We start from the raw sequence: 23,603 nt of genomic DNA, 5'->3' as shown, positions 1-23,603 counted from the left end.
ATGGGAGGCATTTTTCCTTCCAAAGTTTACGGCTTATGCGACAGAGGAGGCAGATTTGAAGTTGTGTCCATATCAGGCATTGAGACTTTATGTCAATAGGTTAAAGTCTAATAGAGGCGATAAGACACGCCTTTTCCTTACATACCAATTTGGTAACCACAGGGAGGCATCAAAGGATTCTATTGCTCGTTGGATCGTTTCAGTTATGAAATTTTGTTACGAGTCCACAGAAGAGAGGCACATACAGCTGGCTAGAGCACACGATACTCTTCAATTAGCCACCTCTTGGGCACTCTTTGCTAAAGTTCCCATTTCTGAGATTGTGAGGGCAGCACACTGGGCACAGGAGAAAATCTTTACGTCGTTCTGCATTAAGGATGTTTGGAAGGGGGAAGGATGTTTTGTCAGGGCTGAGATCTTGAAGTCGGTGGAGAGCAGAAGATCAGCTGGTTCATAACTGGTAATTATGTTTATTCTTGTTTGCTGGGTTAGCTAGTGAGTCTGGCTCTACCCACCACCTTTGTTGGCCTACAAATTCTGTTTTTGCCTAATGTTTGACTCATGCAGGTAGGTATGGGGACTGAAGTAAACTGAGTTTTTTTTTTAGGTAAAGTCCCTGTTTACAAGGTCACCATACCTACCTGCATGAACCCACCCTCCTTCCCCTCTGAGCCAGTTTCTGAGCATGTGGCTTGGAAAGAATACTGGTGCGTATGCGCAAGTACCGGATGTGCTTCCCGTCGGTTGCATTCAATTTGTTTTCGTGCGTATAGTGTTGGTAAACCACAGGAATTGCCTAATGTTTGACTCATACAGGTAGGTATGGTGACCTCGTAAACGGGTTTTACCTAAAAAACCCTCAATTTACATTTTCAACTTCTTCTCTAAAACTGCTGAAGTAAAATTTTGAAAGTGAAATTTTGCACAAACCTTGTAAGACATAAGGCCAATATAAATTTTGAATTATATGGACCCATCCCCCAGGGGGCTGTGGTAGGAGCCAAAAGGGGTAAAATTGACTAAAGTTTCAACTCTCGCAGGTATGGTAGAATCAAATTGTCTTCAAGCTCATAGATTGAAAGGTTTCGAGGCCCTCTACAAAATCTGTGAATTTCTTAGCCCTGGGTTTCAGATTTTCCTCAGGGAAATAGGTCAAATTTGCTATAGTTGATATAGGAAAAACACATAATTATGAGTATTATTTGCTCAATTTTCATAGGAAATGTAAAACAGATGTTATGGAATCAAATACTCTTCATAGATTAAAAGGTCAAATTGATATAATCATTGCAATTGACAGACTTCAAGAGTCTGACTGACCAATATATATATAATGTTTATGTTGTGTTTATATGTCTTGTTTCATTCTGTATCCGAACTCAGGTGACCATATTAAGACCCATTGGCCTCTTTGTTTTTTTAGGTGGAGATGGTTTGTACAGCAGATTGTCATCAGCTCACATGTTTAAGGAGGCCCAGGATGCAGAATTTGAACATAAAACAAAGAAAGGTAATATCTGTTGTTGCTTAGATAAATTAATATTCTCATACATGAAGTATTATTATTCCCCACAAAATGTGTTTGCGGGGGATATTGTTTTGGGCTCCCTCCGTCAGTCCGAGATTCTTTTCCCAGCTATTATTCAAAAACTGTTCAACGCAACTCCTTAAAACTTTCTATATACATCATACAAGTGCCCTAGTTGTGCCTTTTGCTATTGCTGACCTTCCATTTTCAGCATTTTTTTCGCTACCTTGGAAACTTAGTCAAAAATTCCAAATTACTGTTGTCTTTTGTTTCTGGACTATAACTCCAAAACCATTTACCCCAGCTCCATGAAACTTTCTGTATACATGTATCAGACAACTACCCTAGTTGTACTTTTTGCTGTTGCAGACCTTGAATTTTTTTCTGTTACCATGGAAACTTGGTCAAAAATACCAAATTAGTTTCTTTTTGTTACCTACTGGGTTTTTTTCAGTTTTACAATAATTTTACAATACATTTAAAGTTATACTTGAATAATTGTTACTTTGACCTTGATGTATGTGGGTTTACTTCCAACTGCAGGTCACGAGGTATAATGCCACACTTTGCAACTCCTTGTTATTGTAATCTCTTTTTAAACATTCCTTATACAACATGTAGCATTATTCACTGGGACGAAATACAGTTTCACTTTTCATGTTTTGAACAGATACTTTTGATTATGTTTTACTTTATAGTGGCTGAGAAAATCTCTGAAGGAATGAATATTATAGCTAATGAGCCATCATTAGCTTTCTTCAGAATCCAGGAACATATAAGGAAGTCACTACCTCAATTAGTGGAGCAAAAGGTAAATCAGTAGGATTATGTTTCGTTTCTGCTTTTTAATTAAGAACAAAGGCAAGCTGCTACAAATCAGTTGTAATAAAATGCATTCTCTACAGCCCCAATGTGACTCCTGCTTTTAGCTTACCTGGTCGAAGGGCAAGTGAGCTTTAGTCATGGTGGCCTGTCATGTGGCAGTTCTGCATTTATTTTTCGTTTCTTTTAATCCGCAAATCTACTGAGGGCTACATGTACATGAAACTATTACTACACAAAATATAATTCTCTATCTACTATAGGTTTTACAATATGTACACAAGAATTATATGTATACTGAGAACAAAAAGAAAGATATCACTTTTTAAAGTAACTTTTTTCAAAGAAAATTGTATTTTGCAAGTCTTGGGTGGTTCGAAGCATGTGCATTGGTCCTGACAGAACTCTCGTCCCACATTGTGCACAGGGTTTTCGTAGACTCACTTTCATTCTACTGTGTGGAAGGTATACGTGTCACTCCTAAAGTGTTTTTCAGATGTCCAGGGTGTGGAAAACCATCTAATCATGTGCTATTTCAATGCATGAAGAATGGGATGGTTGTCTAAAGAACTTCGGGAATGGGCATGAATTCTGGTTTGTCCCAAAGAGTTGTTTCAGGTCGAGTTGATGCTTCACAAAAGACAATATGCCTTCTTTAGAGTCGATTCAATCAAACTTGGACAACCGACCACGCTCCAGGTGACCTCCCGCAGTGACTCCACAGGAAAATCGATCTATCAGACTGATTTACCAGATCAATAGATTTGTAACAGTTGTACTGTCATCCGGCATCGAATGAGTGCAGGAACTTCTGTCTGAGCCTCAAATCTCAAAGTCGGAAGACCGTACAGAGGGTCAATTCTAACCACGCATCATGGCAGAAAACGCGTAAATTAAGCTTGTGTTCATCGCCACTGGACGCTACATGATTGGTCAAGGACACTGTTCACTGATGAATCACAAATCTGACTTGGACAAGCTGATAGGGGCTTTCGATTTTGGCTAATGCGCTGTAAACGATATGCTGCTAAAGAGTACAGGAAATCTTGGCAAGCGCGTGTGTTCCCGCCAAAACCAGCCCTAAACATTACAGGAATTGGGCAAAGCTCTCATCCAGGTATCTTTGTGTTGCTGTTTTGAACGCCCAGGTTAGTCACACCCAGTATATTGATGTGTGTGACTTTTGAATTTGACCCCCCTGTCACATTAGTGACAGTAAATCTGCAGATCTGTTGTGTACTGATATTTACTCCAATAGATCACTACAAAGATACATTAGCAAATAAAGTAAATTCACATTTGATGACATCTTGATGAAATCCAAATAACTATTGATGGCTCTATACAATGATACCTTTCTTTTTGTTCTCAGTAGTTTTGTTCTCAGTATATGTTATTAAAATTTTTATTATTATTATTGTTATATGCAGTAAAACCTTGTTATATCGCCACCTTCTGTTTTCCTAGATTTTGGCGATATATCGATTTGGGGGTATATCGGATTTGTTTTTGAAATCTTAATTTAGGCCTAAATATAGGAAGTCCTCCGGTGCCGTAATATGACACAGATTTTCTAGTCAGCCTTTGTACTGTACGGCCACTTCGTAATTTGTACGTGCTATTTATATCACACTTGAAATTGCTTGCTGCATTTTATGGTCAAATATAAACGAACGGCGATGTCGAGAAACAGACTTCTGGGTGCCTTTTTGTCAATAAACAAGTAACGTTAATAGTATGTAATTCACATGTACAGAAGTGAGTTTTATTCACCACAACTTGCGACACCTACCTGTAAAACAATAACAAAGGTGTACCCATAATAATAATTGATTTCACTGTGTTTTAATCATTAGTGTTCCGCGAATGTGATGGCGGATGACGGTGGGCGGGTTTGGCAGTATAAAGGGTGTATTTGTATGGAGGGAAATCCGTTCTGAATAAATTCCTGTTGGTAAGTGGGTTTGGCGGTAAAACGGGTGGTGATATAACGGGGTTTTACTGTATGTGATATGTGCATATGTATATATTTCACAGATTTGACCTAAGAAGCCAATGATATATATTATGTAAATATCGGTTAGCTTGTAATAATAATGAGAAACCTAACGAAAACATAGATCTTTTCACCATTTGGTGTTCACAAAAACAAGACGATGAACTAGAATTTCACACCGGGACAGCACCCATAATGCAATGGTAGCATCCTTATAGGCTGGCATTCAAAATTGTGCAAATGATAGGGTTGACCCCCCGGGGGCCTGAGGGGTGGGGTCAAAAGTGGTCAATTTGACTATTTCTGTATAAATGACTTCTGCTCTGCAACTAAACATGGGATTACACTCATAATGCAATGGTAGCATCCTTATATGGTGGAGATTTAAAATTGATGGGACTGACCCCCGGGGGTTGAGAGGCTAGGTCAAAAGGGAGCAATTTGGCTGTTATCATATAAACGACTTCTTCTCTGCAACTAAGCATGGAAGTGGACTCATAATGCAATGGTAGCACCCTTATAGGGTGGGGATTTGACATTGTACAAATGATAGGGCTGAACCCCCGGAGCCTTAGACGCTTGGCCAAAAAGGTCAATTAGGCTACTATTTTCATATAAATTACTTCCTCTCTGAACCTTTGTATTGGATAGCATATTTGTATGGTATCTATAGCATCATTTTATGGTTGTGATTCAAAATTAAACAAATTTTGGAGTCAATTTTGCTAATTTTTCTAATTGTAAGTGTCTTTGTGATAATTACAAAAAAAGCCAGGTGAATGATACAGGCCCTCTGGGCCTCTTGTTGATATTTTCTGAAGTAAAATGAGAAGCTCAAACTCTTTGATGTTAAGTAAGTAACTAACTTTTGTAACTGAAGAAAACTACAAATTCGTCTGCTCCTATTTTTGATTGAGAAAAAATACCATTCGTCAGCAGAGTAGCATCTTTAAGCATCTTGTCATTAACAAAGAGGCCTAGAGACCTGATATTGAGCTTGTGACATGCTGGGATGAAGGGTTTTCAAGTTTGTTTAAATCAATGACCTTGACCTTAATGCAAGGTCACATGGGTTGTGCATATATTTGTTTAAAAATGACTCTTATTTTACATGTACCATTAATGTTTATAGTCCTTTACTCTCGTACATGCTACCTAGTGTATCTAAACCTGTCTGAATTGTCTCACTTTTAGTTATAAAGATAATTGAAAATGTAAACATATAATGCATATATTGACTATGAATTATATTTCAATATTATATGAAGTGCTTGATGTAACAAACAACAAACTTTCATTATGATTTGAGACTCTCACTTTTAGCTCACCTTTCCATGGAATTTTTGGTATCGCTATTTCTTAGAATATGCTAATGCAATCTTTTTCATATTTCTTTTGTATATTCCCCTAGGACCCTAGTATTGCATATTGTAATTTGTTATTATCCCCTGCTTTCTCTGAATTTAGGTTTGTCTGTCTGTCTGTCCGTCTGTCTGTAACACTTCGTTTCTGTGCAATAACTGTAACAAATGTAAACCGATTTTTGTGACGTCTGCAACACAAGGTATCACTATGTCGGCGTCGGTGTCGGCGTTGTCGGTGCCGGCGTCATTGGTGTCGGCGTCTGAAAACATGATTTCTGTGCGATAACTTAATTATTTATTGTCCAATTTCAACCAAATTTGGTGTATTGCTTTATATCAATGAGGTTTTAGATGGGTTTGATACTGGTCCAAATCCATCAATATTTGCAAGAGTTGCGGGACTTGATAACTTCATCTAATTATTAACAATATTTCAACTTTAATTAACTATTTTTTGTGATGCTGTGCAGGGGACACATCCACTTCCGAGGAATTCTTGTCTTCAAACTTGGTGACAAGGTTAAGTGCCTTAAGGGCTTGGCCATCTTGGATCGCGACTGTCGATGGACCTTATTTAGCGTTTTTTGGCCCTTTGAATTACTAAAAACATCATTTTCTGCCATTTCCATGCAATAAGTGTAACAAATGAAAACCGATTTTCTTCTAACTTGGTGACAAGGTTAAATGCCTTAAGGAATCGACAAAGTTCGATCGTGACTTTCAACGGACCTTATTCAGTGGAGTTATGGCCCTTTACTTAAATAGAAAAAGTCAGTTTCTACCACTTCCATACAATAAATGTAATAGATGTTAACCAATTTTCTTCAAACTTAGTAACAAGGTTGAATGCCTTGAGTGCCTGGTCAGGTTCGATCATCTCTTTCAGTGGATGATATTTATTAGAGTTATGGCCCTTTAATTTAATACAAATGTCATTTTTCTGCAGTTTCTGTGTGAATAACTAACAAATGTTAAAACTAATATTGTTAAAACTTAACAAAGTTAAATGCCTTAAGAGCTTAGCCAAGTTTCGATCGCCATTTTTTGCAGATCTTAATTAGCAGAGCTATGGCCCTTTGATTTAATAATCACCACTTTTGGCCGACATTATTTAGTGGAGTTATGGCCCTTTCATGCACTAAAAACATCATTTACTGCTATTCCCTGTGCAATAATTTTAACAAATGTAAACCGGTTTTCTTAAAAGTTAGTATCAAAGTTAAATGCCTTAAGAGCTCAGCCAAGTTTAATAGTCACTTTCAGCGGACATTATTTTACACATCTTACTTCCGAATAAGACTTCAGTTGTTTTTTTTCATGTTTCATCCAAGATTCAAAACCTAACCTCAATAATGTTTATCTACAATATGTCATGAAAGCTGGGTACGGAAATTCCACCAATTTGCTTGTTGATCCTTTTACAAGATGGCTAATAGCCTGGAGCCATCTCAGATTTGATAGTAAATTCTTGTTTCCACTATTTCTCCGAAGAACTCAAGAGATCTTTCTCAAATTTCATATAAAGGTTCCCCTAGGAGCCTTGTTGTGAATATTGCATTTCGAGACCAATTGGTTAACAAGATGGCCGACAGGTAGCCATTTTGGATTTTATAGTTAATTCTTGTTACCCCTATTTCTCAGAAAGTACTGAAATTATCTTTCTCAAATTTCAAGTGTAAGGCTCCACATAGGTTGTGCATATTAATTCATTGCATATTGGGACTGATCCATTAACAAGATGGCTGATAAGAAGCCATCTTGGATTTTGATAGTTGAAGTTTGAAAAGCAGAGAAAAGATCCCTCCCATTGTCAGATATAGATCATTCCTTGGTGGGTGCCAAGATACCTCAGGGATCTCTTGGATTTTCATCCACCAATTCTTAATTGTTTCTTTGTTATAGTAATTTGAATTGTTATACATATGTACTCTATGCTCAACATCAATTATTTCTTGTCTTGAATTTTGTAACTTTTTCAGAATGAGGTACAAGATCTTCAACAAAAAGTCCAAGGTGCCAGTTTTGATACAGAATATGCCACCAAGTAAGTAGTTCTGACATGGCTCCTGGGGCTTATGTGCTTATGTCATGGCACAGCTTATGTTGTCTGTGTGTCGGTTATCAATATTTCTTTTTTCTACTTGTCATAGAGATTGGCACGATTATAACCAAATGAGGTGTTGCATATCCTTTGAGTGGCTGTAGCATATTTTTCGTAATTATGTAGTTATCCCATTTCATGCACCCCTCTAAAACTTAGAATACTACGTATTGTTTTGTTAAAAAGGAATTTTCAACTGTTCAACACAGCTCCATGAAACTTTCTGAATATATCAGACAAGTTCCCTAGTTGTGCCTTTTGCTATTTCAGACCTTCCATTTTGGTTATTTTTAACATTACCATGGAAATTAAGTCAAAAATACCAAATAACTGTTTGCTTTTGTTTCCCTACTATTAACTCCTTGAATTTTTCTGTATACATCAGACAAATGCCCTAGTTGTGCCTTTTGCTATTGGGGACAAGTTCCATTTTTATCCCCCGCCCAACAAAGTTGGCGGGGGATATACAAATGGGTTCCGTCCGTCCGTCCGTCCGTACGAATGGTTTCCGAAGCATAACTCTAAAACCAGTAGGGATATTTCCACGAAACTTCATACACACATTGGTCTTATGGTCTAGTAGTGCCTTTTGCTATTTTTAGGTTTTCATTTTTTGCATTTTTTTCGTAACCATGGAAACATTGCTGAAAATATCATATTTTTGTACCAGGTTCGTTTCCGGAGCATAACTCTAAAACCAGAAGAGATGTTTCCACGAAACTTCATAGACACATTGGTCTTATGGTCTAGTAGTGCCTTTTGCTATTTTAATGTTTTCACTTTTTGTACTTTTTTCTGTAACCATGGAAACATTGCTGAAAATGGCAGATTTTTGTGTAAGAATCGTTTCCGGAGCACAACTCTGAAACCGGCAGAGATATTTCCATGAAACTTCATAGACACATTGTTCTTATGGTCTAGTAGTGCCTTTTGCTATTTTGAGGTTTTCACTTTTTGTGCTTTTTTCTGTAACCATAGAAACATTGCTGAAAATATCATATTTTTGTAGCAGGTTCATTTCCGGAGCATAACTCTAAAACCAGCAGCGATATTTCCACGAAACTTCATAGACACATTCTTTTCTTTTTATGGTCTAGTAGTACCTTTTGCTATTTTTAGGTTTTCATTTTTTTCACTTTTTCCGTTACCATGGAAACATTGCTGAAAATATCATGGTAAATGGTAAATGTTACTTTGCAAAACTCCACCCATCTTTGTGTATGCAGTCTAATATAAATGTCAAGGCTGTATACCTGATTCAACAATTGCAGCCCCGCTCTACTTGAATTATACTCCATCTTTCTTTAGCTCAACTTCCTTTTTCCTGTTTTTTTTCATACACATAAGTCTCTACAATCAAACTTACTTCAGCTTTGATATCTCCATTGGCGGGGGATCTGAATGACTATGTCCTTGTTGGAATATTTTTCGTTACCATGGAAACACTTAGTCAAAGGAAGTACTGTCAACGGATCTATCTCAAATTTCACATGTAGGTTCCCCTTAAGGGCCCTAGTTGTGCATATTGCATTTTGGGACCGATCAGTCTACAAGATGGCCGCCAGGCTTTCATCATGGATTTTGATATTTAAAGTTTGTTACCACTATATCTCAGAGAGTACAGAAGGTATCTCTCTCAGATTTTACATGTAGGTTCTCCTAGGGCCCTAGTTGTGCATATTGCATTTTGAAACCAAACGGTCAACAAGAGGGCCGCCAGGCTGCCATCTTGGATTTTGATAGTTAAAGTTTGTTACCGCTATTTCTCAGAAAGTACTCAACGGATCTCTCTCAAATTTCACATGTAGGTTCCCCTAGGGCCTTTTTGTGCATGTTGCATTTTGGGACCGATCGGTCTACAAGATGGCTGACAGGGAGTATTCTTGGATTTTGATAGTTAAAGTTTGTTACCGCTATTTCTCAGAAAGTGCTGAACGGATCTTAAATACCATATATATATGGACACCGTCCATCATTGTGCTTTAACTTTCATTCAGATCACTTCGTCTCAGTAACCAAAAGGCTCAGGGTATACTGATGTTTGGCCTGTAGCATGCTAGGATGAAGTGCTACCATGTTTGTTCAAATAAATGACTTTGACATTCATTAATGGTCATAGCAGTCAAATAGGCTTAAATCTTTACATAACTTCTTGTCAATAGTCTGTAGAGTGCTGTGTTGAAGGACTTTCAAGTTTGTTCAAATGAATGATGTCAACCTTCATTCAAGGTCAAAGTCTTTTATACAACTTCTTCTGAATAACTAAGAGTCCTGGAGACCTGATATTGGTCCTGTAGGATGCTGGATGAAGGACTACTAAAAAAAATTTTTAATGAATGACCTTGACCAAATCTTATGGTCAAAATCATCAAATATATCAGAAACTTACATCTTCGAGTAAGGAGTTCCTTGTATATTGTCTTAATTGTTAGCTACCACAAACTATATAGTATATAATAGTCAGATGACTGTTAGTCCTATGTGCCTATTTTTTGTTGATTACAAATTCTGTGATGTTCAACATCAAGTAAAACAAGATGAAATATTAATCCTAGTTCATGGTTTATGTGTGTTGTTCTTTTCTTCAGTGCTGTCAAGGGTCTCCACAAGAGTAACACACACTTCCAGAACATCCAGGATCTCCTGAAGAATGCAATGTTTATGAAACAGCAGATCAACTATGAGCTTGATCGACGGTTAGTTTACATAATTGCATCTGTTTGCCATATTGTAGAGTACAGGTGATGGTTGATTAAAATTAATTAGCCTATAGTATTAATGATTTTTATAATATATATAGATCTACTGACTTTTAAGTGTTTATTGTTATACTCATCAGTGAGTGTTTTGTTTTGTCATCATGCATCATCCGTCGTTAGTTGGTTAGATGGTCCTGACCCATTAACATCCCTTGCAGTACTAAATGTAAGACTGGAGGGAGATAATCATTGTTTAATTCACTATTCAAATGTATATTTTCTGACATAAAGACCTTCTGTGGTCAATATGAACTATATAAGTATGATTTTTGAAATAAAATGTAATTGCCATCATGTGTCTGCTGGGTAATGCTTTAGAACGCAGCTGATGGTTAAGATCTGTGGGTCTTTTGTAATATTGATTCTCAAAATATTCAAGTTTTAATGTAAAGATGACAAAACATGAAATAATAGGATTAAATGAAACAATGCTAAACTAATGAAAGAAATGCCTGTAGATTTGGGGGATCGTTCTTAGCTCACCTGGCCCCAGCTTATGTCATTGCGCAGCAGCAATTGTTTGTTGTCTGCTACTAGCCATAGAGTTCTGTCTGGATTTTGACCAAATTTGGCCAGAAACACAGTGGTAAATCCTTTCAGATGCTAATAGTCATAGAGATCTACATTGAATGTAACCACATTTGACCATGCAGAACCTTCTTGGGGGGAAATTGGATCAAAATTTATATAAATCTAACTCTGACCCCCAACCCCACCCTGAGGCAGGAGCTGTGGGGCCTAACATGAAATTAAAAGTAAATCTTTGAAGAAATAAGGGAGGGGTATCACTTTGGGCCGTTTTACAGCCACTCGGTCATAAGCAAAATATTTTGCATGAAGATACATTAGGGTCAGCTGAATATTGTATGCTTTTTAGGTCATCTGATTAAATATGCATTTATTTATATATATGTATATTTATGCATATAATAAAATAAGATTTTAGATGTTTTATTTAATTTCCAAAACCTGCTTACTTTCAAGATACAGTTGACTAAGAAATCGAATGCAAGGCTTATAATACTTTCAAGAGCAACCTATTTTTATGCCCCGCTTTCTCCGAAATGGAGGATATTAATTTGGTTTGTCTGCCTGTCTGTCTGTCTGTCCCTCTGTCTGTAACACTTTGTTTCCGTGCAATAACTGTAACATATGTAAACCAGTTTTCTTCAAACTTGGTGACAAGGTTAAATGCCTTATAATTTAGGGCTCGGCCAAGTTCGATGGCGACTGTCTATGAACCTTATTTAGCGGAGTTATACCATATTTTCCCTAATGAGGGCGCCGGGCGCAGGTAAATGGCCAAGGGGGGCGCCGTTATTTGAGACCATTTTTAGATATTTTTTTTTGAAACAGACTATAGTCTTCTTGCTTTTAGTTTCGTATTTTTCTGAAACTTACTATAACCAACGTACGTTTTGAAGTCAAGTAAGTATTGAAATTACATAATTATGAAGAAATGTATGCACCAGAAGTATTAAACATTGGTTAAATATTTCTGTTTCACAGAATTTTGGCATTTCATGCTAGCCTGTTTGTTTACCATGCGTACACAAAGTGGCGGACGGTGCTTTCGATCGCTACTTTCGTTTTGTGGCAGATGGGAATTACTGACAAGAGCACACAATAAAATGCTTAGAAATGATAACATTCGTGATATTCAGGAACCTTTATCATAGATATACAGTAGGTATTCATAAAACTTGTATAGACATCGCTAAAATGTTGTTGCCAGTTAGTCTTCATCCATACACGTGTATGGGGCATTCAAGTGACACGTTTTATTTTAAACATGACGTTCTCGCAGTTTCTATGTGTAAACACTTGGCAAAGATTCCTAAGTTGTCCAATGCAATAAATTAAGTGCTTGTATACAAGCTGATCGGATATCTGTTAAGCATCATATTGATGTGAAACAATATTTTTTAGCGTCTGCAAAGACAAATCATCACAATCTGGCACATAAATTGTATGAAATTAGTTGATTTTTTTTCATCAAAAAACGTGGGGGCGCCCTTATTAGAGGAGGCGCTCTTAATAGGGAAAATATGGTAAATCAATTTTCTTCAAACTTGGTGACAAGGTTAAATGCCTTATAATTTAGGGCTATGCCAAGTTCGATCGCCACTGTCTATGAACCTTATTTAGCGGAGTTATGGCCCTTTGAATTACTAAAATCGTCATTTTCTGCCATTTCCGTGTAATAAGTGTAACAAATGTAAACCGATTTTCTTCAAACTATGTTACAAAGTTAAATGCCTTAAGGGCTTAGCCAAGTTCAAACGACACTTTTGGCATATCTTAATTAGCAGAGTTATGGCCCTTTGATTTAATAAAAATAGTCATTTTCTGCCACCTCCGTACAATGACTGTAATAAATATTAACCGATTTTCTTCAAACTTGGTAACAAAGTTGAATGCCTTAAGTGCCTGGCCAGCTTCGATCAACTCTTTCAGCGGATGTTATTTATCAGAGTTATGACCCTTTAATTTACTACAAATGTCATTTTTCTGCAGTTTCTGTGTAATAACTAACAAATGTTAATACTTATATTGTTAACACTTGGTAACAAGGGCTTAGCCAAGTTCGATCGCCACTTTTGGAAGATCTTAATTAGCAGAGCTATGGCCCTTTGATTTAATTGAAAAAAGGTCATTTTCTGCCATTTTCTTTCAATAACTCTAATAAATATGAACCGATTTTCTTCAAACTTAGTAACAAGGTCAAATGCCTTAAGGTCTTGGCCAAGTTCAATTGCCACTTTTGGCCGACATTATGTAGTGGAGTTATGGCCCTTTGATGTACTAAAAACTTCAATTTCTGCCATTCCTAGTGCAATAATTGTAACAAATGTAAACCGAATTTCTTAAAAGTTTGTGTCAAAGTTAAATGCCTTAAAAGCTCAGCTAAGTTTAATAGTCACTTTCAGCAGACATTATTTAACACAAATTATGCCCCCTTCATTTACTAAAAGTTTACCTACAATATGTCCTGAAAGCGGGTGATGGAAATTCCACGAACTTGCTTGGTGAAACAGGTTTATTATCAAGATGTTTTGGGGAGTGAACAACAACTTGAGTAAATATTTTTTTCAAGCTCAATAAATTTTGTTTTCAGATTATTATTAGCAACATATTGAACAGGGTTGGAAATCACTCATTTAAATATAGATTGAGTGTTAATTAGTTTTTTCAGTACGGTTTCTGAAGCTATTGAAGTAAACACTTCCTCCATTTTAAATGGCTTGTATGATTAAGGCTGTAATTTATCTTAGCAATGATGCTGCCTATAGTGAATACATCTAAAACCACAATTAAGGTTAAAGTTCATCTGTCATGTAACATGTTTTATGATATGCTGCCACTTAGAGAGAAGGTGAGAGCTAGTATATATGGTACAGCAAAGGAACAAAGAAGCATCCCTGGAGAAAGACAGTCCCTCCCCTCCTCTCCTACGAATGGCAGTCCTGGGGGTCAAAGTTTTGACACACCTGTTCATACATCGACTACGTCTACAGGTCGAAGGTCAAGGTCAACCTCCCTTCCTCCATCTAAACTGAGTAACACTAGGACTAAGGCAAAATGTTTGCAGAGAGACGTGAAGAAATCTTTGTGAGTGTAGTTACATCTAGAGTTCCATTTAATAAGGTCACTTGAGACTATTCTAATTGTCTTTTGCCCGTCATCATGCAGTGTGTGTCGTGTGCCATGCAATGATAAACAATTTATATTTTTCGACTTTTTCTCCAAAACCACTGAACCAAATTTGTTGAAATTTTGCAGGAACCTTCGCTGGCCAAAGGCCAACCAAAATTGTGAATTAAATGGTCGCAGCCCCCAGGATGCTTTTGATAGTTAAACTGTATATATAATATTACCTCTATTTCCGCCATCTTGGATTTGATAGTCAAATATTAGTACTGCTATTTCTTGGAAAGCACTGATGGGATCTTTCTCAATTGTCATATGTAGGTTCCCTTAGGGCCCTAGTTGGGTTTATTGCATTTTGGGACCGATCGATGATAAGCCGCCATCTTGGATTTGGATAGTTAAAGATTATTACCGCTATTTCTCAGAAATTACTGAAGGGATCTGTCTCAAATTCCATATGTTGGTTTCCCTGTGGCCCTAGATGTGCAAATTGCGTTTTGGTCAACCATTCTAATCTTATTTTGTCCATCATCCTGCGGTGTGCAATGATAAACAATTTTCATTTCGGACTTCTTCTCCAAAACCTCTGAACCACATTTGTTGAAATTTTGCAGAATCCTTTGATCGCCAAATTAGGCCAAGCAAAATTGTGAATTATATAATCCCAGCCCTCCAGGGCATGGCCAAAAGGGTTCTAATAGGCCTAAACTTCAAAAATCTTCTTACGAAATTCTGGAAATGATAGAATCAAATACTCTTCATAAATAGAAAGGTCTTTTACAAAAAATGTGAATTATGTGACCCTGGGGTCATATAATCGTTTAGCCCTTAGAGGGGGTCAAGTTTAATTAGTCTGTCGTCCGTCGGTCCATCAACATTTCCTTTAAATCGCTTAAATAGTCATAGAGCTCTACATGGATTGTAATCAAATTTGGCCAGAAACATCCTTGGGGGAAGGGAAACAGAGTTTGTATGAATTGTGGCTTTGAACCCCTGGGGGCAGGAGGGGCAGGGCCCAATATCGGTTATAGAGAGAAATCCTTTAAATCACAGCTACAGTTATAGAGTTCTGCATGGATTGCAACCAAATTTGTATAAATTTTGGCTTTTAGACCCCCTTGAGCAGATTGAGTGGGGCCCAATTGGGAAATTAGAGGTTGTGCCTAAGACTATTTTTACAAAAGTCTACTTTTCCTTAACCCTTGAGTTGATTATACATCCATATTTAGTGTGAAACATCATTGGGGAAGGACAATCCTATTTTATGTCAATGAGTAAGGTCCGACCCCTAGGGGCAGAGGGGCGGGGCCCCAAAAGGGGAAATTTTATTAATTTAAGATTTAAAATCCTACTCCTCCTTCATCCTTGCATGGATGGCAACCAAATTTGGTTTGAAACATTGTTTGGAAAGGGCAATCATATGTTATATCAATGAGCCTGCGCCAACCCCTAAGGGCTGAGGGATGGGACCCCAAAAGGGGAAATTTTTTTAATTTTAGCTTTAAAATCCTACTCTTCTTGGGGTCGGCCTTCACCCTTGGATGGATTTCATCCATATTTGGTGTGAAACATCATTTGGGAAGGACAATCATTTTTTGTACAAATGAGCCTGGTCCAACCTCATGAAGCTGAGGAGTGGGGCCCCAAAAAGAGAAAATTTCTTAATTTTATATTTAAAATCCTACTCCTAGCTCCTTAACTCTATGGTGGATTTTATCCATATTTGGTGTGAAACAACATTGGCAAAGGACAATCATATTTTATATAAATGAGCCTGGTCCGACACCTAGGGGCTTAGGAGTGGGGCCCCAAAAGGGGAAATTTTCTTAATTTTGCTTTAAAATCTTACTCCTCCTTAATCCTTGAGTGGATTTTATCCATATTTGTTGTGAAACATTTTTGGGAAGGACAATTATATTTTATATAAACAAGTTAGATTCGACCCCTGGGGACAGAGGGGCAGGGCTCAGAAGGGGGAACTTTGATAAAATTTGACTTTAAAATCCTATTCCTCCTTAACCCTAGTGGATTATCTCCTATATCCATATTTGGTGTAAAACATCATTGGGAAGGACATGCAATCATATTTCATATAAATGAGTTGAGGGGCAGGGCTCAGAAGGGGGAATTTTGATAAAATTTGGTTTTAAAATCCTACTCCTTCTTCTAACCCTTGAGAGGATTACATCCATATTTGGTGTAAAACATCATTGGGGAAAGGGTAATCATATTTTATATAAACAAGTTAGGTTCGACGAATGGGGAAAGAGGGGAGGGGCTCAGAAGGGGTAATTTGACTGAAATTTGGCTTTAAAATCATACTTCTCCTTAACACTTGAGTGAATAACAACCATAATTGGTGTGAAATATCAATGGGGGAAGAGAATCATATTTTATATAAATGAACCAGATTTGACTCTTAGGGACAAAGTGGCGGGGCTCAACAAATGAACTTTACCTATTTCAGAAACTTACATGTTAAACTAAGATGTTCTTTGAATTGCTTATATTAATTGTTAACGACTACTTCATACTAGCTGTGACTGTTTTGCGCCATGAGTCAGATGACCGTTAAGGCCCATGGGCCTCTTGTTGACATTACAAACCAGGTGAGCGAAACAGGTCCTTTGGGCCTCTTATATAAACACATATTCGATCATTAGGGCTCTGCATTAAGATGCGGGTGCCCTATAGTAATCAGGTTGTCCATCTGTCTGTTCGTCCGTCTGGAAAGTACTGAAATCATCTGTTTCGAATTTCATATGTAGGTTCCCCATATTGTTTTTTGGGACCAATTGGTCAACAAGATGGCCGGCATCTTGGATTTTGCAGTTAAATATTATTACTTATGTTTCTCAGAATGTACTGAAGGGATCTCTCTCAAATTTTATTTGTAGGATCCCCTATGGCCCTTTTTGTGTATAGTGCAGTTTGGGACCGATCGATAAACAAGATCAGGCCAACAAGCCACTATCTTGGATTTGGATAGTTAAAGATTATTAGTGCAATTTCCACCATCTTAGATTTGATAGTCAAATATTAGTACCTCTATTTCTTGAAATGTACTGATGGGATCATTCTCAATTTTCATATGTAGGTTCCCCAAGGGCCCTATTTTTTTTTTATTTTTTGGAGACCTATTAGTTTACAAGATGGCTGACAAGCCACTATCTTAGATACTTGAAAATTATTACCGCTGTTTCTCAGAAATAACTTAGGGATCTGTCGCAAATTCAATATACATGTATAGGTTTCCCTAGGGCCCTAGTTGGGCAAATTGCAGTTTGGTCAACAACATGGCTGACAGACAGCCATCTTGAAATTTTAGGTCATCTGACCTGAAGGGTCAGGATGACCCTTTGTCATCATGCACCGTCCGTTGTCGTCCGCCATGCATAAATTTTCATTCAAATGACTTCTTCTCATTATAACCGTAAGGACCAGGGTACTGATATTTGGCCTGTAGAATGCTGGGATGAAGGGCTACAAAGTTTGTTCAAATGAATGAACTTGATCTTCAATAAAGGTCACAAGGAACAAACAGGCTAAAATCTTTAAATGACTATGTTGTATTGTACTAATAGTCAGATGAGCGTACAGGCCCATGGGCCTCCTGTATTTATGCCTTACATGCCTTAAAGGTAGGTTTCGCCCAATGAAATATAAAGACTACGAAATTGAAACTTATCCTGTACATAGATATAATCTTCAGATCATTTTCAATGCATACAGCAAAGAATATGGGTGGTCAGTTGCCTAGCTTGACCAGGAAAATACTCCTCTAAAAATAGAGCAAAGTCAAGCTTTTCATAGAACATGATTTATTTTTCCAAAACTAGGTTGCAGAAACAAACGGAAGCGTGCAACAAAAAGTCAGATGGCAGTGACAGTTTGCCACGGCATGTTTAGTTAAAAAAACAAAAACAAATTGAAGTGCGATGGACTGTTTATACATATCATATAATCTAAAACACTTCATATTACTTACATTCGCTCGCTAGCTTAGTACACCAAGCATACATGTAGTTAGTCTGCGGCTGTATGTGCGTATAACCATGTATGTGTGTATAACCATGTATGTGTGTATAACCATGTATGTGTGTATAACCATGGTCACCAATTGACAGGGGGAGGGGTGGGGCCAAAAGGGGTCAAATAGGCTAAAACTTCAAAAATCTTCTTCTGTAATTCCAAATATGGTAGAATCAAATACTCTTCATAGATGGAAAGGTCTTAAAGTCCTTTACAAAAATTGTGAATTATATGACCCTGGGGTCTCACGTTTCCCTCTATAGAGGGGTACAAATTTACGAAGTTTATATAGGAAAAACACATTTATGAACATTATTTGCTTAGTTTTCAAAGGAAATGAGTCAAACTGGATTAGAATTATTAGCCTGAGATAGCATTTTAACATCTGATCAATATTGGTCCTTAAGCTGACCCCTATAGGGGGCCAGAGGGGCGGGTCAAAATGACACAAATTTCAAAAATCTTTCTTCTGAATTCACAGATTCGATGGAACCATAGATTAAAAAGTCAAATTTATAAAATCACTGACTGACTTCAAGGGCCTGATGGGCCAATATATAGTGTATATTTATATGTCTTTGTTTCATTCTGTATCCGAACTCAGGTGACCGTTAAGGCCCAAGGGCCTCTTGTTGAGTATTTTTTGCTCAATTTTCATAGGAAATGCGTCAAACTTGTTTAGAATTATTAGCCTGAGATAGCATTTTAATATAATTTCCATATTGGTCCTGGCCGACCCCCTGGGGGCAGAGAGGCGGGGCCAAAAGGGGCAAATATGCTAAAACTTCAAAAATCTTCTACGGAGATGGTAGAATCAAATACTCTTTCGAGCTGGAAAGATGTTTCATGAAAACTGTGAATTATATGACCCTGGGGTCTCGCGTTCCCCCCTGGGGAGGGGGTCAAATTTACTTTGGTTTATCTATGAAAAATACATTTATGAACATTATTTGCTCAATTTTCATAGGAAATGATTCAAACTTGATTAGAATTATTAGTCTGAGATATAGTATTTTAACATCCATATCAGTCCTCACTGACCCCCTGGGGGACCAGAGGGGTAGGGCCAAATAGGGTCAAAATGACTTTAAATCTTAAATCGTTTGAGTTCACAGGTTTGACAGAAGCAATTTGATAATCTTCATAGATTAAAAAGTCAAATTTATAATTTTTATTAAAAATCATTGACCAACTTCAAGGGCCAGTATATAGAGAACATGGTTAGTATCTTACAATACGAGGTTTATCTTGGTGTGAGACTTAGGAAAGCCGAGATGACGAGGCTCTGCAGAGTCATCTCGGCTTTCCATATCGAGCACCAAAATAAAAATTGTATTGTAAGATACTAACCATGTATTCTGTTTATCCTGTAACCATTGTGGCATTCAAAACGAAAGCAAATTGAGAGTTATTTTCTTGGTTTCGCTCGAAGTGAGACCCTTGTTTGATGCGGAGGTAAAGATTCATTCACTAAACCAAATGAGAGTGTACTCCTTTTAACTGCTGCAGAAAATAAATAAGTGCATTCACAAATAGTACCCGTAATTCTATTCAGCACGATATATCACTGAAACAAAATGAAAACACTCAAAAAACAATAGATACCCATTAAAGAATTACTTTACAATACATACGTGCCTTTGCCATGAGCCAAGAAAAAGATGACACCACCATACAAGATTTTTATATATCGTAAATAGGACGTCATTCCAGCGAATGTGACATCACGTTTTCGCGGGACTGAATGACGTTTCATTCACCGGAAGGTTTAAGTTCTGGGTCAAGTTAGAAAAAGTTCTGTTAGATATGGAACAAATTCACATGATCATATTGACGGATAAAGCATTTTGTATTGACGGATAAAGCATAAGTTTATCCGGCAGTAGTTATCGGTCAGTATGTGGGACAGTTGCAGGATAAATAATGTTCATATATATGTCTTTGTTTTATTCTAAACAAATTCAAGTGACTGATGAGGCCCATGGGCCTCTTGTCTAGGTTTTATGTCATGGCGTCTGTCTTCCGTCAACACTTCTTTTAAATCGCATCTAGTCATAGAGTTCTGATGGATTGTAAATTTGGCCAGAAACATCCTTGAGGATGGGGAATAGATTTTGTATAAATTTTGACTGTGACCCCTGGGGGCAGGAGGGACGGGGCCCAATAGGGGAAATAGAGATAAATCCTTTAAATAACTACAAGTCATAGAGTCCTGCAGAGATTGTAACAAAATTTGATCAGGATCATCCTTTATAGAAGTGGAACAGAAACAGAATATGTATAATATGTATAAATTTTGGCTCTAAACACCCCCCTCCCTCCCCCCCCCCCCAAAAAAAAATAAATAAATAAAATAAAATAAACATGAACCTGTATTCAGAACATCACTTGGCATTACAAACCAGGTGAGCAATACAGGTACTCTGGCCTCATTTTTAAACTTGTTTTTTTCCCCAACAGCAACAATTCATACAGACAAAAACAATTATATGAATTATTATTTAGCTCCATCTGGTATCTCTTCTTTGTTATTTCAGGGATGAACCGATGACGCCTACCTCAGCACCAAACATACCTGTTGGGACATCGTTAACATATGGATCTATCAACTGACAGTAACTTAAAGCTGACAATGCAAGTCAAAAAATATATGTTTGAGATTAAAAAAAAAATAAAAAATAAAGATTTTTTTTTCAATTTTTTTTTTTCAAAATTCGTTTCTAAGGATGGGCAGTCACCATTTTGTTTTATCTTTACTTGGATACAACACCGCGTACCGACCCCTATATAAAGTGCGTGAACCACACACACGTGCAATCAGTCGAACACTCGCTGTTCAAGGTGCAACAACTAACACCTGACCGGCTCCAGATCTACAGTACTATATACCAAAGATGTATTTAAATGTAACCTAAAGCTGTGTCATAAGAATAAAATGGTTAGTACGTTCAATGTTTTCTCAAAAAAAGCTTCTAAGAACCATAGATAGATCTATACAGTTGAATAAAAAGTTATTGTGTAATGAATGAATTCATGCATTCTTTCCATGTGCGAGATCCATTTTGATTATAACGTAAACCAACTCTAAATTCTAATAGCAGATAACATTGTCAAACTAAAAGTAAACACAGCACACACCTGACAAGGTTTCATTGAAGTAATATTGTCAGCTAGATCCCAAAATATGTCAAATATGAACTAATAAAACACTTCAATAAACATAAAATATTACATGCACATGTACCCATGTGTGCCTTCGATAGCTTATATATGGAAGTGTTACTTGTTCAGGACAAGTGGTCACGTGCACCTGGCCAGTCGAGTACATCGGGTACGATATATGTGGACTGATTATTATTAGGATTTCTATTCATTTGTGTGGAAGGTTCAATTTGTGAAACATCTAAATGATAGCTGAGAGGGGTTGACATGTTTGCTTGGTAAAACAAGCCCTTCACATATTTACTGGTAAGGTGTTTGTTTATGTATTAGTAGGTGATACACTGCTAGGTGCATATGTACATGACTGAGCACAAGTGTCGATTCACACACTTTATATAGGGATCAGTACCCGGTGTTGTATCCAAGCAGAGTTCAAACAAAATGGCGTCTGCCCGTCCTTAGAAAGGTAAGGGGCTATCTCAGAAACAAATTTTGAAAAAAAAAACCCTGTCATTATTCTTTTTTAATCTTTTCATAATGTATATTTTTTAACTTGCATTGTCAGCTGTAATGCGGTTCTAGTCAAAATAGAGATATAAATTATCTGTTCTTACTGCTACCATATCACTGATTGGACCAATATTACTCGGAGCCGGCAAACTCGCTGATTGGTCAAGCATGTATGTGTCTACTTTTTTCACTGTGTTGTCAGAAGTGTTTGCATCGTTTTAAAGACTGATTAACTAGAGACAAATTTGACAATTTTCTTTTTACATGCCTACACAATATTGTTTGTATGTTGAGCTTTTACTTATCTTAATTAAAGTTACACTTATATTGTTTACTTGTATTGTGTCTGTATTTTAGCCCGCCGTCATCAGATTGTGGACTTTTCAAATCGCCTGTCTTTCATAATTCAATCTTCCATCTTCTGTGTCTTTTTATCCATCCATTCACAATTCTTGTTACTGCTATTTCTGTAACAGTTCTAAAATGATCTTTCTAAAATTCCATATAAAGGTTTCCCTACGACCCTAGTTGTGCATATTGCATTAAAGAACCGATCTGTAAACAAGTTGGCAAACCAGTCAACATCTTAGTTTGTTACCGCTTTTTTTTCAGAAAGTACTGAAGAAATATAAACTGAGCTTAATGAAACTTTGTATGTAGACTAACATTAGAAATACCCCGAACAACTTCAAAAATCAGCTTGATTCAACAGTAGTTCAAGGAATTATTGACCTTTGCTCTAATACTTATCATTGGACTTTATGAATGCGATAACTTGAGTAAATATAAACCAATCTTAATGAAACTTCGTATGTAGACTAACATTAGAAATACCTCGCACAACTTCAAAAATCAGCTTGATTCAACAGTAATTCAAGGAATTATTGACCTTTGCTCTAATAATTATTATTGGACTTTGTGAACGCGATAACTTCAGTAAATACGAACCGAGTTTATGACTCTTTGTATATAGATTTATATTGAAATGATCTCAGACGAGTTCAAAAATAAGCTTGATTCGACTGTAATTTACAGAGTAATTGTCCATTCCAGTTAGTAATTATTATTGGACCTTGTGAACAAGATAACTTTAGAAAATATTAACCGAGCTCAATGAAACTTTGGAATAATTTGGAAAGATCTTAAAGGCGTTCAAAAACGTGATTTGATAGTAATTTTAGGAGTAATTGCCCTTTGCTCTAATAATTATTAATATTAGACATCATGAACACAATAACTTGAGTAAATATAAACCGAGCTTAATGAAACTTCGTATGTAGACTAAGATCTCGGACGAGTTCAACATTCAACTGCCCTTTGCACTCATAATTATTATTGGACCTTGTTAACACGTTAACCTGAGTAAATATGAACCGATCGCGAGTTTAATGAAACTTTGTATGTAGATTAGCATTGGAAATTATCTCGAAGTTCGAAAAATAAGCTTGATTCAAGTTATTTCAGGAGTTTTTGCCCTTTGCACTATTAATTATCATTGGAAGTAAATATAAACCGATCTTAATGAAACTTTGTATGTAGACTAAAAATGAAAAGATCTCCGACAAGTTCGAAAATCAGCTTGATTCGAAAGTAATTTGAGGAGTTATTTCCCTTTGCTCTAATAATTATTATTGGATCTTGTAAAAGCGATAACTTGAATAAATATAAACCAAGCTTA

General features: G+C 36.8%; 1 protein-coding gene across 1 annotated transcript in view; it reads left to right on the top strand.

Moving 5' to 3' along the window:
* The window catches only part of LOC138323020 (BLOC-1-related complex subunit 8 homolog), a 29,617-nt gene extending 7,360 nt beyond the window's left edge, over window positions 1-22,257 (top strand). Inside the window, exons 2-7 of the mRNA XM_069267338.1 lie at window positions 1,424-1,510; window positions 2,227-2,339; window positions 7,690-7,754; window positions 10,400-10,507; window positions 13,940-14,182; window positions 20,791-22,257. Of these exons, the coding sequence (XP_069123439.1) occupies window positions 1,424-1,510; window positions 2,227-2,339; window positions 7,690-7,754; window positions 10,400-10,507; window positions 13,940-14,182; window positions 20,791-20,866 (692 nt within the window). The 3' untranslated portion in view covers window positions 20,867-22,257. The remainder of the gene's footprint in view (window positions 1-1,423; window positions 1,511-2,226; window positions 2,340-7,689; window positions 7,755-10,399; window positions 10,508-13,939; window positions 14,183-20,790) is intronic.
* The last annotated feature ends 1,346 nt before the right edge of the window (window positions 22,258-23,603 follow it).

Source organism: Argopecten irradians, chromosome 1 (assembly GCF_041381155.1).
Source record: "Argopecten irradians isolate NY chromosome 1, Ai_NY, whole genome shotgun sequence".
Lineage (NCBI taxonomy): Eukaryota > Metazoa > Mollusca > Bivalvia > Pectinida > Pectinidae > Argopecten > Argopecten irradians.
This window is presented reverse-complemented; position numbering and strand designations above follow the sequence as displayed.